Source organism: Mauremys mutica, chromosome 4, assembly GCF_020497125.1.
Source record: "Mauremys mutica isolate MM-2020 ecotype Southern chromosome 4, ASM2049712v1, whole genome shotgun sequence".
Lineage (NCBI taxonomy): Eukaryota > Metazoa > Chordata > Testudines > Geoemydidae > Mauremys > Mauremys mutica.
Window position 1 is genome coordinate 28,572,773 of NC_059075.1, and position 16,678 is coordinate 28,589,450.

Consider the following 16,678-nt stretch of genomic DNA (forward strand, 5'->3'; position numbering starts at 1 on the left):
AGGAGCACCAGAGGCAATTTCACATTGTTGAGTTTGAAACTGTAGCAACCAGAGCCAAACACATGGTGGCGTAATACAACAACTCTAAATTTTCTTTAAATATAATGAAATGCTACTTTATTGTATAGTATCAGAGGGGTAGCCGTGTTAGTCTGGATCTGTACATAGCAGAGGGGCATTGCTGGCATATGTTGGTGTATATTACATTAGTGGACGTGCAGGTGAATGAACCGGTGATGGTGTGGCTGATCTGGTTAGGTCCTCTGATGGTGTCGCTGGTGTAGATAGCCCCTCTGCTATGTATATCTGCCAAACTGGACAGTCTCTACGGAAAAAGCTAAATGGACACAAATCAGATATTAGAAATGGCAATATACAAAAACCTGTAGGAGAGCACTTCAACCTCCCTGGCCACACAACAGCAGATCTTAAGGTGGCCATCCTGCAGCAAAAAAACTTCAGGACCAGACTTCAGAGAGAAACTGCTGAGCTTCAGTTCATCTGCAAATTTGACACCATCAGCTCAGGATTAAACAAAAACTGTGAATGGCTTGCCAACTACAAAACCAGTTTCTCCTCTCTTGGTTTTCACACCTCAGCTGCTAGAACAGGGCCTCATCCTCCCTGATTGAACTAACCTCGTTATCTCTAGCTTGCTTCTTGCTTGCTTATATATACCTGCCCCTGGAAATTTCCACTACATGCATCCGACGAAGTGGGTATTCATCCACAAAAGCTCATGCTCCAAAACGTAAGTCTGTAAGGTGCCACAAGACTCTTTGCTGCTATTATTGTGTAGAGCAGCTCTCCCTTGGCACAGATGTCCCTCTTTTCTATTGGTGCACTAATCATGAAGTCTTTCCATACAGAGGTTTCCACAAGTTTGGAGGTGGGAGGGGCAAGCAAACAGCACAGCTACCAGAACCCTCCATATGGCCCCCTGCTATCTTCTTCTATAGGTTTTGGCTCTATTCTCCACCATGTGGGTGGACAGTGGACATTTGACCTTACATGTCCAGAAAAGCAGTTTCATCACTGTTTGCTCTGCATATAACTTCTGTTTGATCTGTTTAATATTTAATAGTGGAAAATCTGCTTAACAATGTTAATGCAATATAAATAAAAGGTGAGGAGCTGTGTAGATTAGATGCTTCCAGCAGGATCCTGGTGATTGTACTGTAAGTACTGCCATATTTTATCCAAAGAGGCTTTGAACTCACATTAGCTGTCTGAAATGCAATTTCTTTTATAGGATTTCAATCTAGTATGGGTGACTCTGTTCACTATATCTGTTACAATTTATTCTGTCAGTGGAGCCTTTCTGAAGACCCCAATGATCCAGCAGACATTGATACTCTAGTGAAAATGTTCTTTGAATGAGGGCGTTTTTAAAAAAATTAGTGGGAAACCTAGGGGCTAGAGTAATCTAGTGCTTTAAGATATGGCCTGGCTACACCGAAATGTGTGGGATTTTCTAGAATGGGTTAGCCAATGTTGGATCTGGTTGAAAGCAGGACTTTCCATTCTGCAGAATATTCTGACATTGAAAAAAATCATTCTGAATCAGAACAAGAAAACAAGTTTGAATTTTCCTTTGAAACAAAATTCTCCTTCTCCCCCAAAAATTCTTTTCAGTAAACTGAAATGTTTAATTTTGATAACGGTTCAGTTTTGCATTTTTAGTTTCTTTTATATTGTTTTTATATTACACTATTTTATTTTATAAAATATGAAAATATAATAATAAAAAATAACTTTAAGAGCATAAGAGAAAAGAAATATAAAATCACTTGATTTATTTTCTAAATGAAATGTCATCAGAGTTGACATAATCCCTGGAATTTTCCTGTTCTGCTAAATCTGCATTTTGTGGCAGAAAAATGGTCCATCCCAAAATTTTCACCCAACTTTAGCAAATACGCTAACATGTTTTAAAACTCTAGCATTAACAAAACAGGTAATTCTTTAGCTTGTAGAGTTGTAGCCTAAGAGACAGAGAGAGACAGATAAGCATAAAAAGCAAAAAGGGCAAATTTACTGACATGTAAAGAACCTTTAGATTCCTTCATTGGATTTATTCCTGTAGTTATGATGCTACAGGAAGCTCAGCACCATTTGTTATTCCCTTTTGCTAAAGCTCATCATAATTACAGTATTGAAAATCAGGGATGGGTGACTTAGTTATGATGTTCCAGACAGGGCCTATAACGTTTGTTCAGCTTTAAACAGTGGACCCACTTCTCATTTGAATCCAGATTCCACTGCAACACAGGGAAATGTGAGAACAAGGCAGGAGGGGAAGGGGAATGGAGCATCAAGGAGCCAGCTGCAGTTCCCTGATTTGATGCTGTCAAGCCTTAGCAGAAGTTAGAGCTGCAAAAATGCAGCTCCTATTTGTGCCACTGGCATAAGGTCCCTAATTTACCCTAAGGACGCAGTGGACGATCATCACAGTGGAGCTCCATTTTGCTAAAATCTCTCCCAGCCTACTCTCACCTGACTCCCTTTCATGCGCTTTCATTCTACAAAACACCACTACTCTAGGATGGCCGAGTGGTACAAAGTGGATGGTGCTAACTGAAGAATCCAGCCCATAGTCTCCTCCTACCACCTCTTCCTTTTTCCTTCCTCTGATTCCCAACATGGCCTGTGCTCCCAACCCCAGAGACTCTCCCATCAACCCCACTCTCTTTCCCCCCATAATCTCCCAGTTGTCTAGAGGGAGGAGAACTTGCCATGAGGGGAGAGAGAAAAATAACCATTGGATCACAAATAGCACAGGGAAGGTGGGAACGTTTCCATGACTAATGACTATTCCATTCTCTTTTTTTTAAAGGAATAGTTCCAAAGGAGAATGAAGTCCATCCTCTGTCTCTGTGTGTTACTTGCTGGGCTTCATGCTGTTGTCTTGTCTCATCATGTACCTGACCACCACGATGACCAGGATGGTCAGACAGATATTAATCCCACACAGCAGCTTACCCCAGTTGCAGGCAATGTCGTAACTGAAAACATGACCTTTCTCCAACTAGCTCCTAGCAATGCTGACTTTGCATTTAGATTCTACAAGCAGATTAAATCAGGAGCAGCTGACAAGAACATTTTCTTCTCTCCTCTAAGCATCGCCACTGCCTTTGCAATGCTGTCATTAGGTGCCAAGTCAACCACGCTGAGTCAAATTCACAAAGGACTCTCCTTTAACCTGACAGAGATTGAGGAGAGGGAGATACATGAAGGTTTTCATCATCTCATCCACATGTTAAACCGGCCTGATAGTGAGATCCAGTTGAATATGGGAAATGCTCTTTTTATACATCATCAACTGACAGTACTAGATAAGTTTTTGGAAGATGTCAAAACTCTGTATGAATCTGAAGCTCTTCTAAGCAACTTCCAGAATTCTGCAGTGGCTGAGAAACAGATCAATGATTACATAGAGAATAAAACCCATGGGAAAATTGCCAACTTGGTCAAGGACCTTGATCCACTCACTGTGGTGGTTCTTGTCAACTATCTTTTCTTTAAAGGTAAGATGCTCTACAGACAGGTGCATGTAGCACATACAAGCTATGGAATTCTGATAGTGGTCTAAGACAAATAAACTGTTTTTTGTCAACTGATTGTCAGGTCTATGAGATTACCCAACTTCAGACTGATGCCTTATTAACTTTTTTAGGCATTTCCATGAAACGTATAGTCATCCTAATAGGAAATTTCGGTTATAATAAAGCACCTAAATCAAGGGCACTGGAACCTTGTAGAAGGGATGGGGGGGAAGGCCAAAGTGGATTCCTGTGGCCCTTCTCCCCTAATCTCACACTCCCTCATGGCCCTAGTCCCCTCCTCACATAGCACCCCCCAGGCCTATGCAGGGCCGCCCAGAGGATTCCGGGGTCCCAGGGTCTTTGGCGGCAGGGGGTTCCCGCTTCGGCGGTAAGTCGGCGGCGGGGGGTCCTTTCTTTCCGGGACCCGCCGCCAAAGTGCCCCAAAGCCCCATGGCGGGGACCCCCTGCCGCCAAATTACCACCGAAGCAGGACCCGCCGCCAAAGTGCAGCCCCCACCACGGGTCTTCGGGGCACTTCAGCGGCGGGTCCCGGACCGGAAGGACCCCCCACCGATGACTTACCGCTGAAGACCCGGCTGCACTCCGGCGGCGGGTCCCGCTTCGGCGGTAATTCGGCGGCGGGGGGGGGTCCTTCTATCCCAGAGAGGAAGGACCCCCAGCCAGCGAAGACCGGGAGCGAAGAAGCTCCGGGGGCCCGGGCCCTGCGAGAGTTTTCCGGGGACCCCGGAGCGAGTGAAGGACCCCGCTCCAGGGCCCCCAAAAAACTCTTGTGGGGGCCCCTGCTGGGCCCGGGGCCTGGGGCAAATTGCCCCACTTGCCCCCCCCCTCTGGGAGGCCCTGCGCCTATGGCACTTGGTGCTGCCGGTCTCCTACCTCCAGTGGCTGCATGTGGGTCAATGGGAACCAGTCGCACAGCCCATCCTCCTTCTACCCTTCCCACCAGCTGCTTTCCGGCACCTACAGCACCAAGATCAGCTCCTCTGCTGCAAAACACAGCCCCTACCAGCACTGCTTCCCCCAAACTATGCCCATGTTACAAAGTGGGGTGGCCAGGCTCCCCCACCACCAGTTCTGGTGACCTAAATCCATATTTAGTCACCAGAATAAGATAATAATTATGTTATTAGGCATGCCGAGCACTTATTGCTTGGAAGTGAATGGGAGTTATAGGTGCTCACCACCCCTGCAATGCAGGTCAGTTTAATTGTACTTCCTAAACATGGAGATAAAAAAGGAAAGAAAAATCCAGAATTCTACAGATTACATTAGGAGTAGAAACATCTTTTTCTTTGCTGTTTTGTTGTCCCTGGGATGTTCCCAGAATGGAAAATGGTTGATCTTTGCCCATTTATTTCCCTGATACTCATTGAAGTATTATAACTGAAGGCAATATATTCTACCAGTGGTATCCAGGAGCCACAAAAGGGTGTCATTCAGACCTGGAAAATTTCTTGCCAAAATAGACAGCTATTTAACTGAAGAGAAAGTGGTCATGTGGCACTCTGGTGAGGCAGTGTCTAAGAAAGGCAATAGGCAGTGATCCTGTGCCACAGAAATCAACGGGTGCCGTACCACTGACTAGAGCAATGCAGGATCGGGCTGATAATGCCTAGGAGCAGGCTGGAACTAGCAGAGTTGTGGGCTAGGTCCTACTGTAATATTTTGAACTTTGGTTAATTTCAGCCAACTCTTGATAAAAACAGATCCTTTTCAGCAGCTTGGAAAGCACGTGCTTTCCCATCCGTTCATTTGTTGCTAGTGAGCTGCATCACCTGTGCTAACATTTTACAAGCAACAGAGAAGGAAAGGAAATTAAACAAACAAACTTTCAATTCTGCTCCCTCTGACAGTCCCATATCTTGAAACTTAGACTGCAAGGAGTGAGTAGAAGAAATTTAGGTAACATGAAAAAGAAGTTGGATTTATTAATTAATCTGGAGCTCTATCAGATTGAGGGGCCTCAGTTTAACAGCACAGAAAGTTTTAATACTTGATCACTATTCTTTTCTCAAAGCTACAGATTTAAAGAAACCACAGTATCAGTTCATTTCACTTGTTTGGCTTTCATCAGGACTACAGTAAATCAGTATAAAACCTCATCCAACAGAGATGCTGTATGCTATTGAAATTGACTGGCTAACCAGCTGCAAGGCAAATGTCCTATTTTTCAAACGAGCTTGCAGTTGACTTAAACTTAAAATATAAACTTGTTACATTTAAATTAGTCTGATCTATGTTCGAAATATCTCTTTCCCAGTATATTCAAAGGCATTCTTTCTTTTTGTCATCAGCTCAGTGGGAAAATCCTTTCAGTAGTTTGTTGACCAAGGAAGACGACTTTTTTGTGGATGCAAAAACATCTGTCAAAGTTAATATGATGAACAGGGACAAAACGTATAACACACACCGTGACGAGGAGCTGTCTTGCTGGGTGGTTGAAATCCCATACAAAGGAAATGCTGCTGCGCTATTTATTCTGCCTGATGAAGGGAAAATGGAGCAGGTGGAGGATGCTCTGTTGACAGATACTTTAGCTAAATGGGCACAATCACTTCAACAAAGGTAACCTTGTAACTGCTGCTATATCCACATACGTCCTAATTCGAGTTCAGCAGTCTCTCTTTGGAGTCTGTTTTTGAAGGTTTTTTTGTTGCAAATTGCCACCTTCAAGTCTATCACTGAGTGGTTAGAGAGGTCCTCCAAAGAGAGACTGCTGAACTCGAATTAATATGCAAATTAGATACAATTAACTCAGGCTTAAACAGAGACTGGGAATGGTTGGGTCATTACACTAATTGAATCTATTTCCCTATGTTAAGTTCTCCTCACTCACACCTTCTATGGGTCATCTTAATTATCACTTCAAAGGGTTTTTTTTCCTCCTGCTGATGATAGCTCATCTCAATTGATTGGACTCTTCCAGTTGCTATGCATACTTCCACCTTTTCATGTTCTCTGTATGTATAAATATCCCCTGTCTGTGTGTTCCATTCTATGCATCCGAAGAAGTGAGCTGTAGCCCACGAAAGCTCATGCTGAAATAAATTTGTTAGTCTCTAAGGTGCCACAAGTACTCCTGTTCCTTTTTGCGGATACAGACTAACACGGCTGCTACTCTGAAACCTGTCCATTTAGAGAGCAAATTGTTGGAGGTTGTTCCCTTACAGTAGCAACAGACCTAATACATCTGAACTGTCCAGGAGGACACACATTTTTGGTGGAAAATGGAGGACTACAAGTGTGCGTCACTCTGCAAGTAGTAACCTAGGCTGCTGGAAGCCCAAGCATGTCTGGTATGCTGCTGACAGGCTGCCAGAGTCAGAGCTGCTGGACCAGAGCTGTGGCTCTGCACAGACACTCCAAGTGTGACCTGCACGCTGGCAGGCTGACTGTGAGAGACCCCCGTTGGAAGCTACAATAGCAAAGCATTGTGTGGCAAGGCAGATGGTAACAGAACAGCTCACTGGTCTGAATTGCATCCCGGAATGTGATGCTTTCCCAGTCCAATTGAGTCAGGGAGCCAGTGAGGGGGAGGGAAGAATCTCCAATGTAGCCCATGCAATCCCCTGGGAACACTTATGGGAGTACCCCTGCTATGCCACTGAAGGTGCGGATGTCCCTACTTCTCCTGCATTCACCTGAGCAGCTGTGTTAGAGGTGGGGACAATCCAGTCCTATATAAGATAATGCACTTTACTCGTCTCTATATTGGATCAAATAATCCAAACAATAGTTTTCTAAAACCAGCACAGTGGCCACATGTAGCTAAACAAAAATAAAACTCAGGGGATTGCAATTTTGCTGTCCATTTCATCCCCCACCTGTAAAATGGGACAATAATTACTTCCCAGACTGGGGCATTGTGAGGCAAATTCATTAGTAGCTGAGATCCTTGAGTGGTATACATTACCCAGCTGCAAATATTTAAGTATCCACCCATTTGACAATAGTTTACCAGAGTTTTGTGTTTCTTTTTTAACAGAAAAATCTACCTGTACATTCCAATATTCTCTGTATCTGGTACCTATGATGTCAAAGAGCTGTTTGAGAAAATGGGTGTGGTCGATGTGTTCACTGACGAAGCTGATCTCTCTGGAATCACTGGGCACTCTAACCTGAAGGTGTCAAAAGTAAGTTTGTAGAACACAGATGGTGCTAAATGGATTTGTCTGTTATTTTCTTTTGAAATGACCCATTCCTGCTTCTGGTCAGGTCACTGGTAAAATGCTCAGCCAGCACGGACAGGTGAGGCAGAGTTGCAGCATAAGGAGGACAGACCCACAGATTAGCACTTAGTCTTTCCTCAAATTAAGCATTAATTTGCTTACTATAATTAATACAGAGGCTCTCCAAGCTTACTTGACCTTCTGGAATGTCCTTTAGAAGTCAGTACCATCAGATAGGGAAAAGGACAAAAGGACAGGGAAAATGCAACTGTAACTATTGTAAACTATTGTAAAAGCAGCAGAGTCCTGTGGCACCTTATAGACTAACAGAAATTTTGGAGCATGAGCTTTCGTGGGTGAATACCCACTTCGTCGGATGCATGTGACAGATCCAGACTAACAGATCCAGCTTTTACAGATCCAGACTAACACGGCTACCCCTCTGATACATTGTAACTATTGTTAACATAAAATAATTAATATGTAAAATGGTATGGCAAGAGTTTGCAAATAAGGAGCCTTATTCTACAATAGGTATTTATATGACCCCTCGTTGCTTAGTAGCTAAGTGTCTCATAATTTTAATGTATTTATCCCCACAATACCCCTGTGAAGTAGGGATTTACACCTATTTCACAGATGAGAAATGAAGCACAGAGAGGCTGAGTGACTTGCTCCAAGGGCACACAGGAGGTCTGTGGCAAGATCCTTCCCAATATGCTTACACTGACTGAGTAGTGCCTTATACAATGAGTCGGCAGATTGACTCTGGTGTCACAGAGTAAGTATCAGAATTTCGTCATGAAACAGTAGAAGGAAATAAGAGAAACAAGGTTGATGAGGTAATATCTTTCTTTGAACCAACTTCTGCTGGTGGAGGAGGAAAGCTTTCAAGTTTGACGCAGCTCTGCCTCAGGTCTGGATAAGGTCCAGACAAGGTTGGACAAATTAAAGGTGGGACAAATTAAGCATAAGGGTACACACATGCTGTAGGAGACTGTTATATCCTTGGGGCAGCCGGTGTAGGAAGCAATCACTTGAGGCCAGAGAGCAGGCAGCTAACCAAAACCTCCATTTTATTTACATATATACAGAGAGCTTCACAGCCGGTTGAAACCGGTTGAGCTAACCCATAATAATCTAACTCAGTTGCCATAGCAACAAAACCATGACAACCAAATACACAACATATTCCTCCCCCCCTAATAAGAACGTCCCCTAAATAAAACACACACTAGACTAGAGAAGGAGGGTAGACTGCCTCCATTCCCGGCTAAACGCTGGGGATTATTTTGCCCCATAACCGTGGGTTCGCCCTAGCTAAAGATCCAGCCGATGAGGAGGCCTTCTGTCTCTAGGTGGATTACGGCGAACTACTGGTGTTATTGCACCCGAAAGCACTAGGGGCTCAGGGTCCGCAGCACGAACAGGTGAGGAGGTGGTATCAGCTCGTGCTGGGCAAAGGGGTATCTCAGCTGCCAGCAGTAATGGAGGAGAACAGTCAGAAACAGGTGACTCGTGATTCGATCCCTCACCAGAAGAGGTGAAGTCAGACCCCTCAACTGCAGATGGGTCCTGAGGACTGGCATGACCTGGCAACAGCTGATCTACATGTCGCCGCCAGGTAAGATTCTCTGCAGTCCGGACTGTGTAGGAAACAGGTCCTGTTTGAGTGATGACTGTGGCCGGAACCCATTTAGCTCTGGAAGTATAATTCCGAGCCAAACTGGCTGTCCCGGGCTAAAGGCTCGGTCTTTTGCTCTGGGTGCCTGTCTGATGACTTGATATTGCTGCTGATGTTGCACAATTTGTCGGGGTTCAGAAGGTTTCAGCAGATCAAAGCAAGTGCGCAGCTGTCGTCCCATCATTAGAAAGGCCGGAGATGCGTGGGTCGTAGCATGAGGTGTGTTTCTGTAGGAAAGTAAAAAGGTATCCAGACGCTTTTGAATGGAGTGTTGTCCCCTTGCTGATTTCAAAGCGTTTTTCATTGTCTGCACAAATCTTTCAGCTAATCCGTTGGTGGACGGATGATATGGTGCTGACGTGATGTGGTGTATCCCATTTGCTTTCATAAAATTTTGAAACTCCTGAGAAACGAACTGCGGTCCGTTGTCGCTCACAAGTTGTTCTGGCAGACCAAAACGACTAAAGAGTCCTCGTAGTTTTTGGATAGTACTCTCTGCAGAAGTGGACTGCATTATAGAGACTTCTGGCCATTTAGAATGGGCATCTATTGCCACCAAGAACATGCTTCCTTCAAGGGGGCCAGCAAAGTCAACGTGAATACGTTGCCACGGGTTTTCAGGCCAGTCCCATGGGTGTAGGGGTGCCCACTGGGGTGCATTCCTCACACCCTGACATGACATACAAGCTTTTGCCTTCTCTTCAATAGCGCTGTCCAGTCCAGGCCACCAAAAATAGCTTCATGCAATTTCCTTCATGCGCACTATTCCACAGTGACCGGAATGTAGCTGTTCTAACATCTGTGATCTCAGTGGTGGTGGAATAATGACACGTCTCCCCCACAACAAACAACCAGATTGGACCGATAACTCCGTCCGCTTGGACATGTAGGGAACAAGGTTGGATGAGACCGGAGAGGTTTGTCGAGATGTTCCATGCATCACCAGGTCCATAACGTGGGACAATACTGGGTCAACGCGAGTTGCCTTCTTTATCTGAGTAGCAGTGATGGGTGTATTCTCTACCTGTTCAATGTAGAAGATTTCCTTGTGGGCACTATCTTGGTGTTTGACCGGCAAAGGCAACCTTGAGAGGCCATCTGCATTGCCGTGTAGAGTGGATTTCCGATATTTGATTTCATATGTGTGTGCTGAAAGTAACAATGCCCAACGTTGCATACGACTAGCAGCTAATGGGGGAATGCCTGTGTAAGGTCCAAAAATTGATGTCAGAGGTCGATGGTCTGTGAGAAGAGTAAATTTTCGCCCAAACAGGTACTGATGAAACTTCCGAATTCCAAAAACAATTCCTAATGCCTCACGTTCGATTTGGGCGTAGTTAGTTTCTGCTTTGCTTAGAGTGCGTGAAGCAAAAGCAATAGGTCTCTCTTCTCCTGAAGGCATAATATGTGACACGACTGCTCCCACTGCATAAGGGGAGGCATCGCAGGCCAATTGCAGTGGTAAGGATGGATCAAAGTGCGTTAGAACTTCAGAATTTAGCAATGCATCCTTAGCTTTGTTAAACGCAACATCACAGGCTTCAGTCCACTTCCAGGCCTTGTTCTGCCCAAGGAGCTCATGAAGTGGCTTTAGCAGTGTGGCTAACTGTGAGATGAACTTTCCATAATAGTTCAGGAGTCCTAGAAACGAGCGCAGCTGGCTTACATTTCGAGGTGGGGGAGCCTCCACAATAGCTTTAACTTTTGCAGGGGCCTTATGAAGACCTGCAGAATCAATTATATGTCCCAAATATTCAACAGAGGGCTTGAAGAATTCACACTTGTCTTTGCGAACTCGTAGGCCATACTCTTCCAGTCTTTGTAGGGTAGCCTCTAAATTCTTTAAGTGATCCTCTTCATTTCTTCCAGTGACCAGGATATCATCCAGATAGCACTGAACTCCTGACAAGCCACACAAGATCTGGTCCATAGCCCTCTGGAACAGGGCGGGAGCAGATGTTATTCCGAAGGGTAGACGACAGTATCGATAAAGCCCCTTATGAGTCACAATAGTCAACAGCTCTTGGGACTTTTCATCGACGTGCATCTGTAAATATGCTTGACTCAGATCAATCTTACTGAACTTTTGTCCCCCAGCCAGGCCTGCGAAGAGGTCATCGATGCGGGGAAGCGGGTATTGCTCTGCACACAACACTGGGTTGACAGTGACTTTAAAATCACCGCAAATCCGGAGAGAGCCATCTTTCTTCACGATTGGAACGATAGGAGTGGCCCATGAGCTATGGGTAACTGGTATTAGGACTCCATTGGTGACCAGGCGCTCCAGGTCTGCTTCAACTTTTGGCCTGATGGCATATGGCACAGTTCGGGCTTTCAGATATTTTGGTGGACTGCCAGGTTTAATGTTCAATGTCACAGTGATTCCCTTCATACTTCCCAAATCATCTCCAAAAACAGCAGCATGTTTCCTTAGTATAGGGGTTAGACTGGTTTCTTCTTTAGTCATCCGGTGCACTTCTGCCCAGTTCAGTTGAATCTTCCCAAGCCAAGACCTACCCATTAAGGCTGGGTAGTTACCTCTCACCACAAACAGTGGCAATTTAGCCACCTGTCCATTGAGCTCCACCTTAACATCAATAGTGCCCAGCATAGGCACAGCTTCTCCCGTATACGTCTTCAGAACAGTTTTTGTTGCCTTAAGCGGAAGATGCTGTAGCTTTTCTTTATACACAGTCTCGGAGATCAGTGAGACGGCTGCACCGGTGTCCAGTTCCATGCGTATACGTTTGCCATCCAATAACGGGGTTACCCAGTATTCATGTGAGCCCATTGCCAAAGACAAAACATGCAGTGCCACTTCCTCTTGCGATGAGGTGTCACCTTGATCATCCTGGGTCTGCTCTAGGGTATGCAGGGTTCCTCTTTTTGTTGGCCAGACCACAGGCCTCTTTTTCTTTTGTTTACAGGCACACTCAATGTGTCCCTTTTTGCCACAGTGTCGACACACCAGGTCCTTACACCAGCATTCTGATGCCTGGTGACCCGGCTTACCACAGCGGTAACATTCTTGACTCTGCACAGTTTTGTGGGTCGGTTCTTGTGACACTTTTTGCACCCTAGGGGGTGCACTGATGTATTGTGCCTCCCTTGTAGCCAGTTCCATGGAGACAGCAATATCAACAGCCTTCTGTAAGGTAAGCTGAGCCTCTGTCAGTAGGCGCTTCCGTATAGCTTCACTGTACAGGCCACACACTAACCTGTCACGCAGGGCATCATGTAACATCTCTTTAAATTCACAGTGTTCTGCTAGCTTTTTTAAAATGGCTACAAATTGTACAACTGTTTCATCTTCCTTTTGGTCTCTTTTGTGGAACCTATATCTTTCAGCAATTACCAGTGGTTTTGGGGAGAAATGAGACCCCAGGATTTCCACAATGTCACTGTAAGATTTAGTCTCAGGCTTAACAGGGTGTAGTAAGCTGCGTAGCAGAGAGTAGGTTTTAGCCCCTACAACAGTTAAGAATATTGGCACCTTCTTCGCTTCTGTAATGTCATTTGCAATACCAAAAAGCTCAAAACGCTCAGTATACACATGCCACTGCTCCAGGGGCCTGGTCAGAGTAGCCATGATTTTTAGTTTCACTTTCACAGTCAGTGTAAACAAGCAGCTTTTTTGTTTGTTTGTTCTTTACCTTAACTTCTACTTCCTTCTGTTACTGGAGCAGCACCGGAATCCCATCCTCGTCGCCAGTGTTATATCCTTGGGGCAGCCGGTGTAGGAAGCAATCACTTGAGGCCAGAGAGCAGGCAGCTAACCAAAACCTCCATTTTATTTACATATATACAGAGAGCTTCACAGCCGGTTGAAACCGGTTGAGCTAACCCATAATAATCTAACTCAGTTGCCATAGCAACAAAACCATGACAACCAAATATACAACAGAGACCACTTAAAATGAAGTGAGTAATTAAGGGCTAGCAAGCAGCAGGGTGTGATAGACACTGTTGTAATGAGGCAGGTATAGTATATATTGTGATAGACATGCTTAGGACCCATGGATCTTGAAATTATAAAAAAAGACAAAAACACCTTTTCCCCCAGGGGCAAACACAAAGGAATCACTCCATATCTGACCTCTCAGCCCTCATGCTCAAAGGAAACCTGCCCAGCACCTTCAAAAGACAAGCCTGGGAAATTAAATTCATAAGTTTGCTGGATACTAAGAACTATGGACTTACAGATGAATTAAGCAATAAAATCAATGTAACACTTTGAACACACTCTGCTGCTTGCTTCTCCTTAATTGCCCACTTCATTTTAAGTGGTCTGCTACAGCATATGTATGTATTTATGCTTAACAATCTCTCCCACCTTGTATTTAGCTGTGACACTCTGGTTATCTTCTCCAGACCTGACAAAGAGTTCGGTGGAGTTCAAAAGCTTGTCCCTTCTACCAGCAGAAGTTGGTCCAATAAATGCTATTTACCTCACCTGCCTTAACAACGAGGAGTCCTAGTGGCACCTTAGAGACTAACAAATGTATTTGGGCATAAGCTTTCATGGGCTAGAACCCACTTCATCAAATGCATGGAGTGAAAAATACAATAAGCAGTGTATATATTACAGCACATGAAAAGATGGGAGTTGCCTTATTAAGTGGGGGCTCAGTACTAACGAGGTCAGTTCAATCAAGGTGGAAGTGGCCTATTCTCAACAGCTGACAAGAAGGGATGAATATCAATAGAGGGAAAATTACTTTTTGTAGTGACCCAGCCACTCCCAGTCTTTATTCAGGCCTAATTTGATGGTGTCCAGTTTGCAAATTAATTCCACTTCTGCAGTTTCTCGTTGAAGTCTGTTTTTGAAGATTTTTGTTGAAGAATGGCCACTTTTAAGTCTGTTATTGCGTGTCCAGAGAGACTGAAGTGCTCTCCTACTGGTTTTTGAATGTTACAATACTTGATGTCTGATTTGTGATCATTTATTCTTTTGCATAAAGACTGTTCGTAAAGACTCCCATCTTTTCATGTGCTGTAATATTTATACTGTTTACTGTATTTTTCACTCCATGCATCTGATGAAGTGGGTTTTAGCCCACGAAAGCTTATGCCCAAATAAATGTGTTAGTCTCTAAGGTGCCACGAGGACTCCTCATTGTTTTGCTGATCTAGACTAACACGGCTACCACTCTGAAACCTCTCACCTGCCTTGTCTCTCTCATATCCTGGGATGAGCAAAGCTATAACTACAGACTGCAAACAACATAAGGAAATACTAATTTGAGTTGCATTAAGGAGAACAAAGTGAGTGTTAGTTCTTAGTGTAGCTCCAAAGAGTAAAAGAAATTGGTTCACATTTGCACTGTGAAATACCATTTCACTGTACCCAAGAGAGAAATATATTAGGCGAAGGTACACCAGGGAGGTCACTTATCTAGCTTCTTTCCCTCCAGTGTTGCTTGTTACCATTCATCTTGAATTGTCTTCTGTTTTCTGCTGCAAAGTAACTCTCTGATGCATAAAGGTACTAGAGTTGTTTGTGATGATGAAACAATTCTTCTATAATGTTAAACAATTTATTAAGGGAGTCCCCCTCTTTGTGGATGAGTGAACAAGGGATTTGATACATGCAATTTAATCTATTCATATTGTTGGGCCTGAACCTTCCAAAGATTCATAGGCAAAACACCTACTGAAATCAAAGATAGTTTTGCCTGTGTTGGGAAAGTAGGGTTGGGTTATGTTTTGTGTTGGCAATCCTGTACTCATTAGGTTCTTCTTTCTTAATAGCTGTGGTTTAAATATGAGCAAATTCATCTCCAGATGTTGCTCCTTGTTTTATGCTCACACTGTGATCTCTACTTCATTTCCTCATAGGCTGTTCACAAGGCCGTGGTGGATGTTAATGAGAATGGTACCGAGGCTGCGGCAGTCACTATCATGGAAATTACATTGATGTCTCTTCCCATCCCTCGTCCTCCTACTATTAAGTTTAACCATCCTTTCCTGATGCTGATTATTGATAAAAATACCAGCAGCATCCTCTTCATGGGGAAAATCGTAAATCCTACAGAAAAATAATTGGACGCTCACTGCACATGTCCCAGTGCTTCAAAGGAGTTGTTTTTAAATGCCCAGGAGTATGTGCACGTACCACAGACCACTTGGTGTCCGTGGCTGTAACTAAATTGCAATTGACATAAATTCTAAACAAATAAAACATGAGTATGGTAACTCCTTGCCTACAAACAAACAGCCTGGTATTTCTGTGAATTGGGCATGCATTAGTAAATGTCTCAGGTAAATCTGAAAGAAAGTCCTTGTAACTAGGTGACCAGATAGCAAGTGTGAAAAATCGGAACAGGGGTGCTGGTAATAGGTGCCTATATAAGAAAAAGCCGCCAAAATTGGGAGGGTCCCTATAAAATCAGAACATCTGGTCACCCTACTTGTAGATGATGCTGATAATAACTAGTGGGGGCTGCAGAGTACAAGATACCCTCCCCCCAGCCTCCTACATTGCATCCCCCTCTGTGTGTTAATCATATTTTCTAACTGACAAAAGAGACACTGAGGTGGGGACAGGGGAGGTCACAGGGAGCTGGTTTGGAAGCATAAAGGAGGTTGGTGGAGATGTCAGAGGTAAAACAAGCTGCTTGATCCTCTCTGCTGTCCCACCCCTTACCCTATTCAGAATGAAAAGCTGGGGCATTTCACAGCTAAACGGTGGGATGGAAGAAGTCTGAATTTATCTCTTTGATCCTGTCATGGTTCTCTCCTAGTTCCAAACCCACTACCTCCAATTTAGTCTTCCCCCACTACATCATGCCCACCTCCCCCTCCAATTCACCAACTGATTCCATTGCCCCTTACACTCAGCCTTGCCAGCCTGGGCCTCCCACGCCTGGGATCTGCTCAGCTCCCTCTAACCAGCCCCAGCTCAGGAACTCCCACCGTTCCCACCCATACCTTTCAGATTGAGAACACCTCTTCTTCCTACCAAACCCTCCCAAGCTCACAGCAACCCCTTTCTGTTCTGAAACTCTCTCCCAACACACACCGCCTGAGTCAGAACACAAAAATATACAAAACCCATGGAGACCTTTCCCAGAGGTCAGAGTCCTCCCTCCAACCTGACAGCCACCACCAGGTTCCCAATCCCCTTTTCTCCAGAACTCTAACTCCCACCCCCATGCCCAGAACCTCCAGCCTCAACTCACAGTTGCTGCTGGATACCAAAAAACCAGCAGCAGAGTCAGCAGGGAGGGACTGTGGCTGTAGGGAGCCCTTTACTCTGAATA

At 44.5% G+C, this 16,678-nt stretch overlaps 1 protein-coding gene across 1 annotated transcript; it reads left to right on the plus strand.

The window, feature by feature from the left end:
• The first annotated feature begins 1,054 nt into the window (after positions 1 to 1,054).
• LOC123369936 (alpha-1-antitrypsin-like) lies at positions 1,055 to 15,626 on the plus strand. Its single transcript, XM_045016026.1, has 5 exons — positions 1,055 to 1,178; positions 2,837 to 3,527; positions 5,858 to 6,128; positions 7,549 to 7,696; positions 15,255 to 15,626. Exons 2-5 carry the CDS (start codon positions 2,855 to 2,857, stop codon positions 15,456 to 15,458), a joined length of 1,296 nt encoding a protein of 431 aa, XP_044871961.1. The 5' UTR covers positions 1,055 to 1,178; positions 2,837 to 2,854; the 3' UTR covers positions 15,459 to 15,626.
• The last annotated feature ends 1,052 nt before the right edge of the window (positions 15,627 to 16,678 follow it).

Bases quoted from the DNA above. Each gene is read 5' to 3' on its own strand.
- LOC123369936 (XM_045016026.1), top strand. From the start codon at position 2,855: ATGAAGTCCATCCTCTGTCTCTGTGTGTTACTTGCTGGGCTTCATGCT. The intron at 6,129-7,548 runs GTAACCTTGTAA...CTTTTTTAACAG, and splicing joins GCACAATCACTTCAACAAAG to AAAAATCTACCTGTACATTC. The intron at 7,697-15,254 runs GTAAGTTTGTAG...ATTTCCTCATAG, and splicing joins CTAACCTGAAGGTGTCAAAA to GCTGTTCACAAGGCCGTGGT.